Source organism: Sus scrofa, chromosome 7 (genome assembly GCF_000003025.6).
Source record: "Sus scrofa isolate TJ Tabasco breed Duroc chromosome 7, Sscrofa11.1, whole genome shotgun sequence".
Lineage (NCBI taxonomy): Eukaryota > Metazoa > Chordata > Mammalia > Artiodactyla > Suidae > Sus > Sus scrofa.
The window spans coordinates 23,815,612-23,833,980 of NC_010449.5; the positions used below are offsets into that span (position 1 = coordinate 23,815,612).

At 52.5% G+C, this 18,369-nt stretch overlaps 4 protein-coding genes across 8 annotated transcripts; 2 read left to right on the forward strand and 2 right to left on the reverse strand.

The window, feature by feature from the left end:
- On the forward strand, positions 71–7,695 carry LY6G6F (lymphocyte antigen 6 complex, locus G6F). 4 transcript variants are annotated; one of them, XM_021098150.1, is made up of 7 exons: positions 71–113; positions 1,553–2,122; positions 3,063–3,392; positions 3,476–3,739; positions 5,743–5,898; positions 6,030–6,111; positions 6,525–7,695. In XM_021098150.1, exons 2-7 carry the CDS (start codon positions 2,065–2,067, stop codon positions 6,547–6,549), a joined length of 915 nt encoding a protein of 304 aa, XP_020953809.1. In that variant the 5' UTR covers positions 71–113; positions 1,553–2,064; the 3' UTR covers positions 6,550–7,695.
- LOC110261493 (sperm acrosome membrane-associated protein 4-like) lies at positions 7,781–9,820 on the reverse strand. The gene is made up of 3 exons (XM_021098454.1): positions 9,375–9,820; positions 8,563–8,688; positions 7,781–8,436 (listed from the first exon to the last, which is right to left on the reverse strand). Exons 1-3 carry the CDS (start codon positions 9,424–9,426, stop codon positions 8,213–8,215), a joined length of 402 nt encoding a protein of 133 aa, XP_020954113.1. The 5' UTR covers positions 9,427–9,820; the 3' UTR covers positions 7,781–8,212.
- Positions 11,211–13,147, forward strand: LY6G6D (lymphocyte antigen 6 complex, locus G6F). 2 transcript variants are annotated; one of them, NM_001195349.1, is given in 3 exon segments: positions 11,211–11,308; positions 11,408–11,557; positions 12,803–13,147. In NM_001195349.1, coding segments are annotated over 3 exon segments (426 nt in total). In that variant the 5' UTR covers positions 11,211–11,256; the 3' UTR covers positions 13,027–13,147.
- On the reverse strand, positions 14,179–17,999 carry LY6G6C (lymphocyte antigen 6 family member G6C). Its single transcript, XM_021098457.1, has 3 exons — positions 17,042–17,999; positions 15,266–15,376; positions 14,179–14,847 (listed from the first exon to the last, which is right to left on the reverse strand). The coding sequence occupies exons 1-3, from the start codon at positions 17,091–17,093 to the stop codon at positions 14,633–14,635; spliced, it is 378 nt and encodes a 125-aa protein (XP_020954116.1). The 5' UTR covers positions 17,094–17,999; the 3' UTR covers positions 14,179–14,632.

Below are 18,369 nucleotides of genomic sequence, written 5' to 3' on the forward strand. Positions count from 1 at the left end.
GCCTGATCCTTAACCCACTGGGCGAGGCTTGCGTCCTCCTGGATACTAGTCAAATTTGTTTCTGCCGAACCACAGCGGGGACTCCTCTCAAACACATAAAATTTAATAGTCAGGTATGTTAAAGAGCAAATTTATTTATTTATTTATTTATTTATTTATTTTAGGGCTGCAGATGTGGCATATGGATGTTCCCAGACCAGGGGTCGAATCAGAACTGTAGCTGAAGGCCTACGCCATCGGCACAGTGACACCAGATGGGAGCTGCATCTGTGACCTACGCCTACGCCATAGGCACAGTGACACCAGATGGGAGCTGCATCTGTGACCTACACTTCAGTAACAGCAAAGGCAGATCCTTAATACGCTGAGCCAAGCCAGGGGTTGAACCTGCATCCTCATGGATACTAGTCTGGTTCGTTAACGCTGAACCACAACAGCAATTACTAAAGAGCAAGTTTAGAATATTGTTACATAGCATAGAAGATCTTTGGCCGAAAGGGTAATATTCTATTTCTCAATAGATATACAGATTTGTTTTATTTTTCTTTGTATCTTACACCTACATAGTATATAAACTCTTTTGCTTTTTTTTTTTTTTTTTTTTTTTTTCCTCTTTTTCAGCCACACCCTAGGCAAATGGAAGTTCCTGGCCAGGATCCAGTCAAGCCTGAGTGCAACAAATGCCACAGCTACAGCAACTCAGGATCTTCTTAACCCTGAATGGGTGGAGCCAGGGATCTAACCAGCACCTTCACAGAGAAAAGCTGAATCATTAATCCACTGTCCACAGTGGGAACTCCTATTTTTTTTTTTTTTTTTTTTTTTTTTTGCTTTTTTGCTTTTGGCCATGCCCGTGGCATATGGAAGTTCCCCTGCCAGGGATTGAACCTGAGCCACAGTAGCAACCTGAGCTGCTATAGTGACAACCCTGGATCCTTAACCTATTGAGCCATCAGGAAACCCTTACTCTCATTAGGTTTGTGATATTCAACCTTGTTGCATGTCATTGTGGTCTGTCTATTCTCATTGCTATCAAGCGTTCCATTATGTGAATGTACCACAGTCTATTTAGCCATTATACAGTTGTACGTTATAGTTTTTGGTATACATGAAAATTTCATCAAAAACAAGTTTTAAGAGTTCCCACTGTGGTGCAGTAGGTTAAGGATCCAGTTTTGGAGTTCCTGTTGTGGCTCAGCAAGTTAAGAACCCGAGTATACATGGGCATTCAAGTTTGATCCCTGGCCTTGCTCAGTGGGTTAAGGATACAGTGTTGCCACAAGCTGTGGCAGCGTAGGTCACAGACAAGCTCGGATCCCATGTCGCTGTGGCTGTGGCTGTGGTGTAGGGCCCAGCTGCATCTCTGATTTGACCCCTAGCCCGGGGAACTTCCATATGCTGCAGGTGTGGCCCTAAAAAGAAAGAAAAACTTATTAGAGGTATATGAAGATCTGCCTTAAAAGAGTCCTGCCTGGGGCAAAGGGATGAGTCAGTGAATTCTCCAGGCCCCTTCCATCCTTCTTCTTGAGTAATAACTTAATATATTCATCAGGGGCTCAGCAGTCTTTATGTGCCAGATAGCCACAGAGAGAGTCATTCTAAGTCCCTTATGGACTACCGACTGGGTGTGCAGTCTTGTGCCAAGTTCCCTGAAAACCAACATGAAGACAACTTCTTCGCTCATGGGTGGTTGGTCATCTCTTGGATTGAAGGAGAGAACACAGAATACTTCCAGACTGATGGAAGGTGGACAGCTTTGACCCCTTCTGCACAAGCTTCTCAGCGTGGAGAGTCTCTGATCTGAGTCCTTCAGCGGATGGAGTCTGATGGTTGAAGAGGTCATCTTTGGACGGGTCTGATCTGGGTCTTTTTCCCCTTGGCACAGAAATGGTGGTTGTCACTTCTTCCCTGGCAGACATGCAGCTGGGCTTTATCACCCCGGCATTCCCATCCTCTTCAGAGGCCCGTGTCACTCCAGACTAGGGAGTGTGGGCCTTTATCTGGGCTCTGTTTCCTCCCTGGGGATAGCAGGTCCCAAGCAAGAGAACGTGGTAAGCTCTCGCCATGGCTGGCATATTCCTCCTCCTTCTGTGCCTCCGTGGGCTCCCCCGGGCTGCTGCAGGTAAGGAGCAGGAGTTGGGGGATTCTCCTCCTATTCGTAGGGCTGGGAGGGACCACTGCTGTGGGGAAGGCATCTGGCTCAAGAAGGTAGATGTACTCCAACTGACCTCTGCCTGCCTCTAAGACTGGGGAAGACCCAGGGACAATGAGGGCCCTGTTCAGGGACATTTTCCTTTAGGAAATAAGAAAGGGAGTTCTCGTTGTGGCTCAGCGGGCTAAGAAGCTGACTAGTGTCCAAGAGGATTCGGGTTCAATCCTGCTGTGTTAAGGATCGGGCATTGCCACAAGCTGCAGTGTAGGTCACAGATGTGGCTCGGATCTGGTGTTGCTGTGGCTGTGGCAGAGGCTGGCGGCTGAAGCTCAATTCGACCCCTAGACTGGGAACTTCTGTATGCAGCAGTTGCAGCCCTAAAAAGAAAAATATATATGTGTGTGTGCGTGTGTGTGTAGTACCCTGACAAAACTATTTATAAAATACCTCTTCAGGAGTTCCCTGGTGGCCCAGCAGTTAAGGATCCAGCATTGTCACTTTTGTAGCTTGGGTCAGGTTTTGTGTTTTTTTTTTTTAATTAAAAAAAAAATTTTAGATGTGGCCCTAAAAAGACAAAAAGAAAGAAAGAAAAGAAAGGGAAAGAAGGAGGGACCAGTAAATGCTGATCCAGAAAAGGAGAAATGAGAGAAGGAATATGGATATTTCTCAGCTCTTCCATCATTTTCCTTCTTGCCCTCAGATCCCTCTCTTGCTGGAGGGCAGGGGAGGCAGGGAGCCTGCCCTCTTCTCTCAACCTCACTTTTTTTGTTGCTGTCACTTGAGAAATGTGCTTGCAGCCACACCCAGTGCTGGAGACCCCAGAAGGGGAGGAAGCCCCGGATAAGAGGTTGAGGGGTGGGCTTTTTGACCCGATGGATGTCTCTGGTCTCACACAAGCTCCTCCCCACAGCCGACATCCACACCATCTATGTGGCCTTGGGGGAAGCAGTGGAGCTGCCATGTCCTTCACCACCCACCCTGCATGGGGACGAATTCCTGTCCTGGTTCCGCAGCCTTGCAACAGGCTCCTCCACTGCCTTGGTGGCCCGAGTCCAAGTGGCCAGTCCAGCCCCAGACTCTGGGAAGCCCCACAGGGAATCCAGGCTCAAACTGCTGAGAAACCACTCTTTGTGGCTGGAAGGGTCCAAGGAGGGAGACGCCGGGCAGTACTGGTGCGCTATGGAGGGTCAGCACCACACGTACCATAACTGGAGGGTCTATGATGTCTCCGTGTTCAGAGGTGAGTGCGGGGTGTGCAGACCAGAGGCCCCAGGGAGCCAGGGAAGCCCAGAGCCAGAATTGAGGATCCCTTTCTCCCTCCAGGATCCCAGTACTCCGCGAGGGCCGCAGACGGATCCCCCTGCTCTGTCCTCCTGTGCTCTGTGGTCCCCGCCAGACGCCTGGACTCTGTGACCTGGCTGGAGGGGAAGAGTTCCGTGAAGGGCCACTCGAAGTCCTTCTGGGGTGATGGGGCCGCCCTGCTCTTGGTGTGTCCCGGGGATGGACTACCCGAGCCCAGGGCACGGAGACCCAGAATCATTCGCTGCCTCTTGCCTCAGAACAAAGGGGTCAGCTTTAGCCTGGCAGGTAACCTGGGGGCCTGTATGGGAGGGATGTTACCTCTGACACACCCCTGGCACTGCTGGCCAGGGGAGGAGGTGAGGGGGAGGCAATTCTGTTATTGATCAGGTGGGGCAGTGGGAGGGGTCACTTCTGGTGGAACAAGACATCCGCCTGTAGGAGGAGGGCTTTTTTCTCATTGACCGAATCCATAACAGAGAAGGGTTGGTTAAGTCAGCTTTCTGGTGAAATAGACCATCAGCCAAGAGGGAGAAGAAAGATTCTGGTGGAATATACCTTTGTTTAGAAATAGGATGATCAGGAGTTCCTGTGATGGCTCAGCGGTTAACGAACCCAACTAGCATCCATGAGGACACAGGTTCGATCCCTGGCCTCACTCAGTGGGTTAAGGGTCTGGCGTTGCTGTGAGCTGTGGTGTAGGTTGCAGATGTAGCTCAGATCCCGTGTTGCTGTGGCTGTGGCTGTGGTGTAGGCCGGTGGCTACAGCTCTGATTGGACCCCTAGCCTGGGAACCTTCATATGCCACAGGTGCAGCCCTCAAAGACAAAAAGAAAAAGAAAAAAGAAATAGGATCATCAGAGTTCTCTTGTGGCGCAGCAGATTAAGGATCTGGTGTTGTCACTGCAGCGGCTTGGTTTGGTTTCAATCCCTGGCCCCAGGGAAATTCCACATGCCAGGGCATGGCCAAAAAAAAGACATAGGATAATCTACGATTTTTGTGGAAAATCCCTTAGCAGAGAGCAAGAAAGTAAGAGTTACTGCTGGGGCACTTGTCTTTTGAAGAAACCGTATATGCACCGATATTATAATGGCCCATTGATGGTGGAGGCAGATGGAGAAAAATATATATAATTGTTGTACAATAAAACATCCACTATACGGAGAAAGAATGCTATTGGATGTGGAATAACCCATTTACAAGGCAGGAGGGAGGAGCACATGGCCATTATTTTGGTAAGCAAAGGCCCATCGATGGGCCACGACTGGGTTTAACTTCCCTCTACATTTTCTGCTGCTAATATGGTATCTGGTGTGTGGTGGGCACTAAGCCAAGCTCTATCGGGTGGATGAATGGAAGGATGAAAAAACAGAAAGCACTTTCTTAGTTCCCATTGTGGCTCAGTGGTTTACAAACCCAGCTAGTTTCCATGAGGACACAGGTTCGATCCCTGGCCTTGCTCAGTTGGTTAAGAATCCAGCATTGCCGTAAGCTGTGGTGTAGGTTGTGGTTGCGACTCGGATCCCATGTTACTGTAGCTGTGGCACAGGCCAGCGGCTGTAGCTCTGATTTGACCCCTAGCCTGGGAACTTTTTTTGGGTCTTTTGTCTTTTTAGGGCTCCACCTGCAGCATATGGAGGTTCCCAGGCTAGGGGGTCAAATCAGAGCTGTAGCCACCGGCCTATGCCAGAGCCATAGCAATGCAGGATCCAAGCCACATCTGTGACCTACACCACAGCTCACTGCAACGCTGGATCCTTAACCCATTGGGAGAGGCCAGGGATGGAACCCTCAACGTCATAGTTTCTAGTCAGATTCGTTTCTGCTGCACCACTATAGGAACTCTGTGAACTCCTTTTTTTTCAGCCTGGGAACTTTCATATGCTGAGGGTATGGCCCTGAAAAGTGAAAGACAGACAGACAGACAGAAAAAAGGAAGGAAGGAGGAAAGAAAGAAAAAGGAAGAAAGAAAGAAAAAAAACTTTCTTTTTTTCTTGAAAGGATGGATACTATGAAGGGTGAGAGGGAAAAATGGCCATTGTGGCTAGTGCTTTGCCCAGGAGTTACGGTCCATGTGGAGCCAGGGCATCACCATTCTCTACCAATGTTGGCTCACGAGTTCAGGGTGAGAGGCTTGGAAATGGGCAAAACGGGGTGCTGGCTAGTGGGTGCAAGGACATCTTCTTTGGAAGAGCCCACCAGACTATGGGGGAAGCGTCTCTTTGGGGCACAAGGGACAGACCCCCTCCCTGCCTCCCTCCTCATCCCCCTTGTCTTGCCCTCACTGCAGCCGCCACGGATGCCTCCCCTGCCCCCTGTGCCTCTTCTGCAGGCTGGGATGTGCCCTGGATCCTGATGCTCCTGCTCACAGTGGGCCAGGGGCTCACCATCCTGGTCCTCAGCATCATGCTCTGGAGGTGGAGGGTCCAGGGGGCTCGGCGCAGAGGTGAGTCCCTCCCTCCCAGAGTACGTGGGTGCAAGGCAGAGGGGGGAGCTTGCCTCTATACCCTGTCCTCGGGGGGCAGGGGGGTACACTGCTCTGAGTTATCTGGTGACTTCTCTGCCCCACCCCATGAGGCTTCTTCTCCCCAGATGCTTCAATTCCTCAGTTCAAACCAGAGATCCAGGTCTACGAGAACATCCATTTGGCCCATCTCAGGTGAGGAGCAGCTAGAGGGCAGAGGCTTAAATCACAGGGGAGGAGTTCCCGTTGTGGCTCAGTGGTTAACGAATCCAACTAGGAACCATGAGGTTGCGGGTTTGATCCCTGACCTTGCTCAGTGGGTTAAGGATTCTGCGTTGCCGTGAGCTGTGGTGTAGGTTGCAGACGCGACTCGGATCCCGCATTGCTGTGACTCTGGTGTAGGCCAGTGGCTACAGCTCCGATTCAACCCCCAGCCTGGGAACCTCCATATGCCATGGGGGCGGCCCAAGAAATGGCAAAAAGACAAATAAATAAATAAATAAATCACAGGGGAGACTGGGGTTGCGGTGGAGGTGGGATGCTTGTCGCTGAGGAGGAGGAGAGGGGAAATATCCTGAATCTGTTGTTCTGCTTTGCAAACCCCACAGCCCACCTGCCCCTAAGACCAGGTGATCTCGATGATACCTGCTGGGAAGTGTGACCTGCTGTCTCCCTGGCCATCTGGCACCTGAAGGAGTCACTGAAAAACCTTGGCAATGGGGGAGGGGCTCGGTCCCACTGGCTTCCATCAGCCAAGCTCTGGTGTGTGTGTGTGTGTGTGTGTGTGTGTGTGTGTGTGTGTGTGTTTTAAAGGCCCAAGGGCTGAAGGACAGGAGAAGCATTATTTGGTGATGTCACCTATGAAAAGGTGTGATTTCCTGTCTCACAGCAGTGAGTGGAGGGATGGCCTGAACCTGCAGGACCATGGGGTTGAGGGGGTGGGGATGAGGCAGAAAAGAGACAGAAGGATCCAGAGACTTGAGGAGTGGCCAGTTATGGGGGGAACCAAAGGACAAATGGGGGAAGCTGAAGAAGAGAAGGACAAGGACAAATGGACAAATGGGGGAAGAGGCCCCGGGTGGGAGGGGGAGGATGGAGGGCCAGGGAGACTAGAAGGCAGACTCGACATGCCTCTAAACTAAGCCAGATCCCTGCCTTTCTCATCCTCACAAGGAAGAGAAGACACTGACAAGAATAAGCACCTTTGATTAGGCCCCAAGCTTCCTCAGATGCAGGGGGAAGTTCCTGGGTCAGGATGAGGGCACCTGTTCCGGCCCCCAGCCCCAGGCCCCCCTCCTTATCCTAGGCACTCCATTGTGGCATCCAGAGCAGGGAGCCCCTTATCACCCCAACATCCTGAGAGCCCCACCAGTCACACGCTCGCTATCCCCCTGGGCAGAGGGAGTGTCCACAGCAGTGGGCGGGTGGATTCCCTGGTGGGGCGTGTAATTGAGCCCTGAGTGCTGGACTGTCCGTGAACCCTGGACAAGTCTGGGCTGGTGAAGCAGGGGACAAGTCCATGCTCCCAGCTCTGGTCTCAGGCAGAAATAAGCTGGCCTCCAGCCACACCCTCATCACTGCACCAGAGGCCCTTTTGTGTATCTACTCAAGCTTGGGCTTCACTGGGGCAAAGCTTTCTTGGAAGTCACACCTTAAGCCCTCATGCTGCAGTGGCTTAAGCTAAGCTATTGTCAAGAAAGAGGACGCCAACGACAGAAGGAGGACAAAGCGAAAGTTGTGGTTCAGGTGCCAACACCCAGCCCAACACACCAAGCAGCTAGTTTCCTTTGAGAGAGAAAGAGGGCGCACACGTACGTGTGTGTGCGCACACACACACACAGAGTGGTGTTACCAAACTCCCAGATCGCACTTTTATTACATTTATTTGTCATAGTTCCCCAAGCCCTCCTTCCTGACCTACCAAATTAATCTTTCCTAGCAGGACTCTCTTCCTCACCCCTTCAATCCCCTTGCCTGGGACCCACAGCTCCATCAAATACAGGCCTTGCCAGAGAGCTGGGGCTGAGAGAATGCCTCAGCAACAGGCATCTAGAAAAGACAAGAGATTTAGAACAGGTGTTCTTTATGAGGCGGGGCTCTGGGCAGGTACCTCTGGGCAGGTAGGGGCTGGAGCCATGCCACCAGGAGGCAGGTCTTGGGAGGGGTCTGGGAAGGTGGTGGGCCAAGGGTTTGGAGGTCTCTGCACAAAATCAGGTTCTTGGGCAGATCTCAAGAGTGTCTGTGCCACAGTGATAGCGGAAGACTCTTGGGTTGAAGGCTGCTGGTCCACATGAGGCTAGTGGAGGAGGTGGCCTCCCCAGGTGAAGCTGGCTGAGAGGAGAAGCAGGGTGATGAGAAGGGCGTCGGGGGGCCGCTGCGGCGTGATGGCTGAGTTGCACAGGTCCTGCTCACAGCAGTGGTGCCGCAGAGCGTAGGAGCGTAACCAGTAGGTGACATAGCCCTGCAGAGGGCACTGGGCCCTTGGGAGGCAGCCTTTCCGCTCGATGACCTCACTCTGTTCTGTGGGACGAAGGGCAAATGCTGAGGCAGGGGCAGGAAGGAGGCGAGGGTCGTGAGGCTACAGGAAAAGCAGAATGGATGGCAGCAGGGGAGACCTAGGGAAGGTCCATTAGACCAGAGTCTTACCTGAGGTGCCAACACTGATGCCACAAACTTCATCATCCTGACATTCAGTGGGAACAGGATAGCAGGGTTTGGCAAAGCTGCAGGTGTAACAGCGGAGCCGTCTCGGGGCGGGGGAGGTGGTGAGACCTGTGGAGTCGGTGGAGATCAGGCAGGAAGGAGAGGCTGAGCCCGGATGCGGGAATGGGATACATGGACAGAGGTGGTACCCAAAGTGGGGGAAGGAAAGCTGTGAAATGGAGGGAAAAGCAGGCAGAAGTAGCAAAAGAGGCACAGAGAAGGGAAGGGAGATAATACAGAAAAATAAAAAGATACAGAGGCAAGAGAGATCCAGGGAGTGTGTGAGCAACACACAGACATGAATGGAAGCCAAGAGGAGCAGAGATGAACACAGAGAATGACACAAAAAGCCAGATCGGGCGGGGAGGGAGGTGGAGTGAAGAAATGAAGCAGGTGGTGCCGAGTCAGATGAGAAAAAAGACATGTACATTGTCCAAGGGGCCCAGCAAAGGAGCAAGAGGTGACATAAGGGTCAGGGGAGACAGAGGCAAATCAAAGAAGCCACAGGGAGGAATTATTCTCAAACACCTTTGAAAGGAAACTTTTCTTGTTCCACCTCATCAGGCTGGCCTGAGACCATTCCCAGTGGCTCATCTTTCTAAAGCCTCAGCAAATCTCTCCTTGGCCTTTCTCAGCATCCTCTCCCCTGCCCACCACTCCCCACCCAGCCCTTAGGCTTTTCCACAAACCCCTGCCCCCACTCCCACCATCCCACCCTGCCCCCAGCCCCCAAGGATTCCCCAGCCCACCCTTACCCAGTGCCCCACCCAGGAACAGAAGGCAGAGGAAGATGCTGGAGGTGCCCATGGCAGCTGGACTCAGGGGCTCAGGCGTCTGAGAGAATGATCTGCACCCTGAGATCAGAGAGTTGGAGCATCTGAGTGAGACTGGGAGGGACCAGTAAACAAACACACCTAGGGAGTGAATCTGAGGGGGGCGGAACCGGGACCAGATTCGGCAGCCCGACAGCGCAGGAGGGGCCCCCAGCCCCACAGCTCTCACACCCTCCCTGCTCTCCACTAGACTCTGCTCTTGCCCTGAGGGTCTTCTCCGTTCCCTCAGTGTGTGTTACTCCTAGCTGCGTCTGCCACTCCGGAGTGGTGGTGTCTGTCAGCGTCTGTCACTTTCCCTCCTACTCCTCTCCCTCCCTCCCCGGGTCTCAAGCTGTTCTCTGCTCGCTCTAGTCTGCTTGTTTTTGTTTCTCTGCCTTTTCCCCTTCTGTGCCTCTCAAGGTCACTCTCCCAAACAGCCTGGCCTAGATCTGTTTGCGCGTGGTGTTTTGAGTGTAGGATCAACAACCCACCCGCGTGCACACAAAGCCCAGCTGCAGCTGCATCAGAGACGACCCCACCCAGCTTCCCATCCCTTTGATCCCCCCAAGCTTCAACATCCCTACTCCATAATTATCTCTCCCAGCTTTACTACATTGGAGGAAAGAATTAATCATGGTTGGGGCCGGAGGGACTGTTGAGTTTCCACCAGGGCGGGGGTGGCGGGGAGGTGGGGGGGGGGGAAGACTGTGAAGGGAGGCAGGATTAAGATTTTCCAGGCTCACTGGGGTTTAAGAGATTGAGGAGGGAGTTCCCATTGTGGCTCAGCAGGTTAGGAACCGGACTAGTATCCATGGGGATGCGGGTTTGATCCCTGGTCTTGCTCAGTGGGTTAAGGATCCAGTGTTGTTGTGAGCTGCAGTTGTAGGGAGCAGATGTGGCTCGGCTCGCCCTGTGGTGTATCAGGCAGCTACAGCTCCGATTAGACCCCTAGCCTGGGGACTTCCATATGCTGCAGATGCAGCCCTAAAAAAAAAAGAAGAAAGAAAAAGGAAAAAGAGATTGGGGAGGAAAAGAGCTGCACATGGGGAATCAGGGCAGGATGTACCAGAAGGAATGAGGCAGATGGGAGGATGGTGGCTGTGAGGTGCGGGTGAGACAGAGGAGACACAGGTATCCATCTAACAGCAGTTTTCAAAAATATTTTTATCTCAGGACCACCTTACACTTAAAAATTACTGAGGACCCCAAAGAGCTTTTCTTATGGAAGTTACATGGATACTTTGCTGTATGAGAAATCAAAGTAGAAAACTTTCATCAGTCCACTGAAAAATATAAAAATAAAATAAACCTATTATGTGTTAATAAAACATAGTTTTGTGAACACTAACTTCTTTCCCAACAATACAGATAAAACACATGTGAGAAAAATAGCAGGTTTTTACACTTTGGAGAATTTAATGTTTAATAGAAGAAATAGAAGATGGGCTGGGTTTTCACATCTGCTTCTGCATTCAATCTGTTGGGATTTGTCATTTGGACGGCAGTATATGAAGAAAATCTGACAGATACATAGTTGAAAAGGGAAGACTGTTGGGGACCCCCTCAAAGGGTCTTAGGGGCCCCCAGGAGTTCTGGGGCCACCATTTTAGAACTATTTCTGGGATGGAGGAGTTGGAGGACCACAGAGGATGCTGAGAGCTCTTTCTCCCTGCCCCCAGTGGGGCCCTGGTGTCTGCTGGGGGAGACTCTTTCCTTCTTTTTATTGCTCTATAAAGCCCAAGGCAAGGGGGATAAAAGGCTGGCAGAGGCAGCCAGGGAGGGGGGTGGGCGGGAGGGAGAGGTGCTACCGACACAGGCGGACACAATGAACCCAGTTGCCGGGATCCTGCTCTGCGCCCTGCTGGGGGCTGCCTTCGGTAAGGAAGCAGCCAAGGCGTCTGTCACACACGCCCGTCGCCCTCTGCCCGCCGGCCCCCCTGAGAGCCCAGGTCCAGCAGCCTTTTTTCTCTTGCTAGGAAATCGCATGCGGTGCTACGACTGTGGCGGCGGAGGCCCCCGCGGCTCCTGCCAGGAGACCGTGACCACGTGCCGGGAGGGCGAACGCTGCGGCTTCCTGGAGCGCAAACCCCAACCCCAGCTGGGACAGACCAAGCTATCTGGAAACCGTGAGTCCCCCTTCCTCCCGGCCCTTGCCTGCCTCCAGCCCCTATTTCAATACTTCTGGCTTTCCAGAACCTTCCAGGCTCAGTCTGGCTCTGGGCAGATGGTGCCACTGTCAGAGTGGCATAGTCTGTAGGCCTTCTGGCTCTTGGCACTGAGCCCCTGGAAGCCCAATCCCGCTGTCTGTGTGGCCCCCCTTCCTCCTCTTTATCCCCCAGAAAGAATCTCATAGGTCCATTCACTCACAAATGGTTGAAAAGCTTTGTCCCTTGAAGGCAGGGACCAAAATATTCAACCAGACTTCAACTTGCAGGCATCAGCTAAGAAGTAGGGAGGTATTTGTGTATGTGTGTGTATTTTAATTTTTTACTTTGAAATAATTTTAGGTTGACAGACAAGTTGCAAAAATAGTACAGAATAGTACTCTATAGCCTTAACCCAGCTCCCCCTGATGTTAACATGGTTTACAACCATAATACTATTAGTAGAATCAGAAAACAACACTGTTGGAGTTCCCCTCGTGGCGCAGTGGTTAACGAATCTGACTAGGAACCATGAGGTTGCGGGTTCAATCCCTGGCCTTGCTCAGTGGGTTAAGGATCTGGTGTTGCTGTGAGCCATGATGTAGGTCGCAGACACAGCTCAGATCCTGAGTTGCTGTGGCTCTGGCGTAGGCCGGGGGCTACAGCTCCGATTAGACCCCCAGCCTGGGAACCTCCATGTGCCGAGGGAGCGGCCCTAGAAGAGGCAAAAGAAAAAAAAAGAAAGAAAGAAAACAACACTGTTACAGTACTATGAGATAATCTACAGACCTTAACTCCATTTAGCCATTTGTCCTACTCATGTCCTTTTCTCGATCCAGGACCCAGGATCCTACCTGGCTTTTAGCGCTTGGATCTTCTCAGATGCCCCCACTCAGTGACAATTCTGAGTCTTCCTTTGTCTTCCATGAGCTCCACACTTTTGAAGATACCTGATAAGTTATTTTATAGACCATCCTGCGATTTGGATTTCTCAATTTTCTCATGGTTAGACTGAGGCCACGGCAAGAAGTGTGTTGATCCTTTTCAGTGCCTTGCATCAGGGGATTCACGATGTCAATGTCTTAACTGTGATCATTTGGTTTCAGGGAGGTGTTTTTTGAGGGGGTGGAGGATCCCTTTGGACTCCTTGAAGTCACATCTGCTCTGCCCCAGAAGGCAAGTCCTCAGGCCAGGAGTCCAACACCCCTGTCTCATTCTCTCTCTCAGCCTCAGTGACCTTGATTCATCACCATCCAACCTGCGTGGCAGCCCAACATTGCAACAAAGTGCAGACAGAGTTGGTGGGAGATGTGACTTACACGACCCACAGGGACTGCTGCGTCGGGGACCTGTGCAACAGTGCTGTGGCGAGCACCTCGGCCCCCATGTGCATCGTGGCTGCTGCAGCCACCGCCCTGGCCTGGTTCTTGCCAGGACTGTGGAGAGGGTAGTGGGAGCAGGGGAAGGGAAAGGAGCAAGGGAACGAAGGAGATCTGAGTTGGGAAGATGGACCCTCCTCTGTGAGCCATTAAAATCTATGGACCACTCCAGAGCTAACTGGAGAAATCCATCGATCTTTTGTTTTGTTTTGTTTTGCTTTTTAGGGCTGCACCTGCAGCATATGGAGGTTCCAAGGCTGGGAGCAGAGAATCAGTGCTGCAGCTTCGAGCCTACACCACAGCCACAGCAACACAGGATCCAAGCCACGTCTGTGACCTACACCACAGTTTGTGGCAATGCCCAGTGCTGGATCCTTTAATCCCCTGGGCGGGGCCAGGGATTGAGCCCAAGTCCTCATGGATTCTAGTCAGGTTTGTTCCGCTGAGCCACAAAGGAAACTCCTCCATCTATCTTTTGTTGATGAGAGGGCTAGAGGAGGAATATGGGGGCATTCAGGCTCAAGTTAGGGGTTATCGAGCATCAGTGGACTTAGTTACAATATTGTAGTGCTTAACCAACTAAACCCCAAAGGACAATGGGGAATCTGCCCTATGTGACTCCTACATCCTGTTGCTAGGGAGAAACTTTCTTTTTTTTGGGGGGGGGGAGAAACTTTCTTAGCGATGAGCATCCCTGAGGGGAGCAGGCTCTGGGCTGAGAGGGGGCCACCAGGAATCGAGGAGCCTGCTTGTCTGGGCTTGTTCCCCTTTCCATTTGCAACTTGGCTCTTAGGATGACTATTTCGAATTGAGGAAGGAAATGTGAGCCATAGAAGGGCTGCTTGATGCCCCACTTACCAGACCAGGTGAGGCCTCTGACTCTAACCCGAGGGACTGAGGCCTGGAAAGGGGGTCCCAGGTCCCATCCCCAGACAATTCCCCTTCCCTTTCTGGGGAGCCTTCAAGGCAGGCTGCACTTCCTTCTTGGCAAGGACATCAGAGGTGTGGCCTAAATTGAGGAGAAGGATTGTTTCTCCAAACACTGGGTCCTGTATGCCACCCCCAGACACTGGAAGAGAGGAAGGAGGCTTGAAAAACCTGTTTCTCCCCATGCCCCAGCCCAGCCTCCCAGAGAAACGCCCTGAAGGGATCTTGGGTGAGGATGGGGTTTTCTTGGGAGAGGGCCTCTGACACTAGATCTTCTGACAACAAATGCACAATCGATCAGGTACAGATATTTATTACTCAAAATGAAAGGGGTGAGCGTGTGGCTGAGGTAGATATGGGAGCCAGGGTTTGGGAGACTCAGCTTATACGGTGAGGCCATGGGGTCCTTCCAGGAAGCCTACACTGGGGACAGGACAGAAACCCCCTTTCAGGCCCAGGTCCCCATCCCTCCCCAAGAAGGGCACGGGGGCGTGCAGGAGGCAAAGTGGGGAGCCCTTCTAGGAGGCAGTGGAGGATCTGGCGGGGTGTGGACAGAATTGGGAAGAGACTCTGGAAAAGGAGAGTGGAGGGTGGGCAGGGGAAGGATGGATCGGAGACCACTGTCTAACTAAAGACATGGGAAGGGTCTGGAGAAATGCTTTTCTGAGCCAAGGGACGCAGAGGATACAAGATACAAGGAGAGAAGCTCAGGCTAAGGGAAGTGGGAGGAGGGGCAGCCATGGAATGAGTCTCAGTGCAACAGCCAGAGGCCAAGGCCAGCCAAGGAGGTGAAGAGGACCAGGGCCAGGGCCGGAGTGGGCCGAGGAGCTGGGCTGTTGCAGCTGTCCTTGTTGCAGCAGGTGGTGTTATAGGTCAGGCCCAGCTTGTGGCTGGTCTGGTTGAAGGCTTCCCGACAGGGCTCTTCTGGTGTGCCACAGCGGAGGTTGGAGAAAACCCACATCTTCCCTGGGATTAAGGAGTGGACGGTGAGGTCAGTTGAGATGGGCAAGTGGCCCGCCTGTATTCCCCCACCCCACCCCGGCTTCCTTCCTTCCCAACTCTGCCCGGCCCCGCCCTTCTGGAAGTTTTCTCGGTCTAACTTTCCTCCTGCATTTCCTTACCCACCTCTCCCCCCAATCCTGGTCCTATCACTTGCTGGCCCTGAGGCCTTGGACCTGTTCCTGTCCCTTTCAGAGGCTGTTTCCTCAGTATAGTAGTAGCACCCACATCGCAGGGTTGTCGTGGACGTTAATTAAAACAATCTGTGTATAGATACAGAATGGTGCTTGGCCAAATAGTATCATTGCTGTAATGCTCTGTCCCACCTCAGCCCCAGCCATAGAGCCTCCATGGCCCCTCTCCCCACCAAAGAAGGGGATGTTACCAAGGTACACATTCGTGGTTATGCACTGGTGTCCTTTTTCCAGTAGGCAAGACTGCCGGTCCACACAGCCCAGCACGGGGACCTTGTAGCAGGAGTGACAGCGAATGTCAGCTGGGAAGACACAAGTCAGGCTACAGTGACGGAGGGTCTGACTCACCTGGGGATGAGCTGAGCTGGGGGGTAGGGTGGAGAAGAGCTGATCAAGTAGGTGTTCTGACCTGTTTGGTCTGGTAGGGACAGAGCAGGTGAGTGACACAGAAAAAGTGGAAGTGGGTGGGGGTGGAGTTGTTGCCGTGAATGGCTCACACCCTAAGCATCCTCCTTCTCTCCATCTCATCTGGAGATGAGTCAAGTGGGGCAGAGTTAGCAACACAAACATGGGGCTGGGGACAGATGGAATGTGAGACTACCAATGGGGGAAGAAGTGGAGGAGGTGAGGGAGCGAGAAAGGAATTCGGAAAAGGTCACAGATGGAGTCTTGAATCGGGAAGAAAAATGAAAAGTAAAAACTACGGCGGGGGAGTTCTCATTGTGGCTCAGTGATAACAAACTCGACTGGTATCCACGAGGACGTGGGTTTGATCCCTGGCCGCATGCAGTGGGTTAAGGATCTGGTGTTGCCGTGAGCTGTGGTATAGGTTGCAGACACGGCTCAGAACTGGCGTTGCTGTGACTGTGACGTAGGCCGGCAGCTGTAGCTCTGATTCAACCCCTGGCCAGGGAACTTCCATACACCATGGGTGCGGCCCTGAAAAGGTCAAATAAATACATAAGTAAAAATAAAAATAAGAGATCCGTGGCGGTTGTAACACTTGCAGAAATGGCTTGGAACCTGAGGCTGGCAAGAAAGCCACCTGGGGCAGCTTTAGCAATTTACTCTTCACCTGGCGGGGCTGCCAAGAGTGTGGGAAGAGGAACCAGACCCGAATTTCTCCTCCCACCCCAGTAGCTCTCTGACACAAAGGAATAACATCTGGGAGCCAGATCATCAGAATCCACCTGAGCACTTGATCAAAATGGAGTTGATGGGTACAGAAGGGTGGAAGGTAGCACCCCACCCCCCGCCCCAGAGTTCCTGCTGCAACTGATTTAAGGTTGAAGCAAAGAGTTCAGTCCATGGGTGGAGGAGCCTGGTGACGGCACCTCAGTGAAACCCACCTCATCCTGGGGGTGAGCAGCCCTGGCATTCCCTCCCTAGAAGGCCAGGAAATCTCCCTAGTTTCCTGGGAGGTTCTCAGAGGTCACAGGAATCCTCCAGAAAGCCTATGTCCCTGGGGGTATGTGCCTCACAGAGAAGCAGGGGAGATCTTGGAAAGGCCACTGCCTGAGGAATTGAGCAAAGAGTCCCTGGTGGAGGAGACTGGAGGACGGGTTGCCAAAGAAGCCCCAGGCCGGATGCCTAGGTTTCTGGGAGGACCCTGCTGAGTGCAGATGATGAGAGAGGGAAGCTGGATGCTGAGAGTTCTGTGTCCGAGTCAGGCTGGCAGTGGAGCTGGATATCAGAGTTTCCAAGAAGGAGTGGGGAACAGAGGACCTGGAACCCTGGAACCCTGGGCAGGTTAGAAGAGTGGGCCTTGGAGATGAGGGGGAGAATGAAGGCATGGGTCCTGGGAAGTGGAGCAAGGACTCTGTCATGGAGTCTCACAGGAGAGCTGAGGCCATTGGGTCTGGGGACTCTTGGGGTCTTGAGTAGGGATAGTGTAGGGCGGTGGTTGGGGCAGGATGTAAAAGTGGGAGCCAGGTGAACCCGGTCCTTGGGAGCCCCTAGATGCTCACCTGAGACCCAGCAGAACAGAGCAGACAGGGTGAGCAGCAGAAGGCCTTTCATGGTGAGGGTCCTGAGAATGGTGGCAATGGCAACAGCAGACAGAGTAGAATTTCAGGGATCCGGCTCTGGGAGATGAGCGGCCTTTTTGGAATTTATAATCCCTATGGGTCCCTCCCTTCCCTGCCTCTGGTGGCCCCTCCTTCCCCATTTAGGGAGGGACTAAGCAGGGCCCAGTCGGGGAGTGGGCATGGGGATGGGAGAGAGGTGGGAGGGTAGGTGCACTAGTGGCCAACTCCATCTTCGTCCCTGGTTTCAGTAACAGGTCACACCCTCCTGGGCCCCAGAAATAACATCCCTGCCTGCCCAGCCCTCTGAAGAAACATCCCCAAAGGCCCCTGTGAGGTTACAGGGGCTGTAGTGGTAGCCTCTGCTAGATCCTGGAACATGGACAACGGGGTATGACCCAAGCTGACTGCCAAATTTTGGTCCCCGGGAGGGCCTTGGTAGGGGCAAGTGAGCAGAACTTGAGCACCAAATTAATCTCAATTCAGCCCCCCACTTGGCTTTCCCAACCCCTGTTCAGCCACAGGATGAAGGAGTAGGGTGTGTGATGTCACCATGGGCTCCTGTGATGTCACAGTAGCAGAAACATGGGCTGGAGCTGCCTGCTAAGGAGGGGCTACCTCAGGCCCCCTGAAGATTCTCAGGACCTCTTGGGATTCCACTGTGCTTGGCTTTGGTTGCTCCAGTCCAGTGAGGGCTGACGAAGCCATGGGTGTGGCGCTGTGCACCTGCTAAAAGTGCCTCCCCAGTCAAAACCTGCCAGTTTGGGTGCGGCACTGCAGGCTGGGAGGGACGGCTTGGGCACAGAGAGGTGAGAGAGCAGCTAAAATAAGAATAGAAATAGTAATAATGGCAAGCACATAGTGTTCCTATGTTTCAGTCATTGTTCTGGGTGTTTTCCAGGTATTACTTATTATTATTATTATTATTTTGGTTTTTTTTTTAAGGCCACCCCTGTGGCATTTGGAAATTCGCAGGCTAGGGGTCGAATTGGAGCTGTAGCTGCTTGCCTACACCACAGCCACAGCAACGCCAGATCTAAGCCATGTATGCAATGCTGGATTCTTAACTCACTGAGTGAGGCCAGGGATCGAACCTGCATCCTCATGGATGCTAGTCAGATTCAGTTCCACTGAGCCACGATGGGTACTCCTGTGTATTACTTTATTTAGTTCTCACAGGAAGTTCCAGGAAGGTGCTTTTATCCCCATTTTAGAGATGAGGAAACAAACTCAGAAAGGTTAAGCAACTGGCACACATTCCTAGCTAGCAA

Coding starts and splice junctions, on each gene's coding strand:
- LY6G6F (XM_021098150.1), top strand. CDS start 2,065: ATGGCTGGCATATTCCTCCTCCTTCTGTGCCTCCGTGGGCTCCCCCGG. Junction 3,393..3,475: donor TGATGTCTCCGTGTTCAGAG/GTGAGTGCGGGG, acceptor TTCTCCCTCCAG/GATCCCAGTACTCCGCGAGG. Junction 6,112..6,524: donor ATCCATTTGGCCCATCTCAG/GTGAGGAGCAGC, acceptor CAAACCCCACAG/CCCACCTGCCCCTAAGACCA.
- LOC110261493 (XM_021098454.1), bottom strand. CDS start 9,426: ATGGGCACCTCCAGCATCTTCCTCTGCCTTCTGTTCCTGGGTGGGGCA. Junction 8,689..9,374: donor GTTCCTGGGTGGGGCACTGG/GTAAGGGTGGGC, acceptor CCGACTCCACAG/GTCTCACCACCTCCCCCGCC. Junction 8,437..8,562: donor CATCAGTGTTGGCACCTCAG/GTAAGACTCTGG, acceptor TTCGTCCCACAG/AACAGAGTGAGGTCATCGAG.
- LY6G6D (XM_021098153.1), top strand. CDS start 11,257: ATGAACCCAGTTGCCGGGATCCTGCTCTGCGCCCTGCTGGGGGCTGCC. Junction 11,558..12,802: donor GACCAAGCTATCTGGAAACC/GTGAGTCCCCCT, acceptor TCTCTCTCTCAG/CCTCAGTGACCTTGATTCAT.
- LY6G6C (XM_021098457.1), bottom strand. CDS start 17,093: ATGAAAGGCCTTCTGCTGCTCACCCTGTCTGCTCTGTTCTGCTGGGTC. Junction 15,377..17,041: donor TCTGTTCTGCTGGGTCTCAG/GTGAGCATCTAG, acceptor GTGTCTTCCCAG/CTGACATTCGCTGTCACTCC. Junction 14,848..15,265: donor AACCACGAATGTGTACCTTG/GTAACATCCCCT, acceptor CCTTAATCCCAG/GGAAGATGTGGGTTTTCTCC.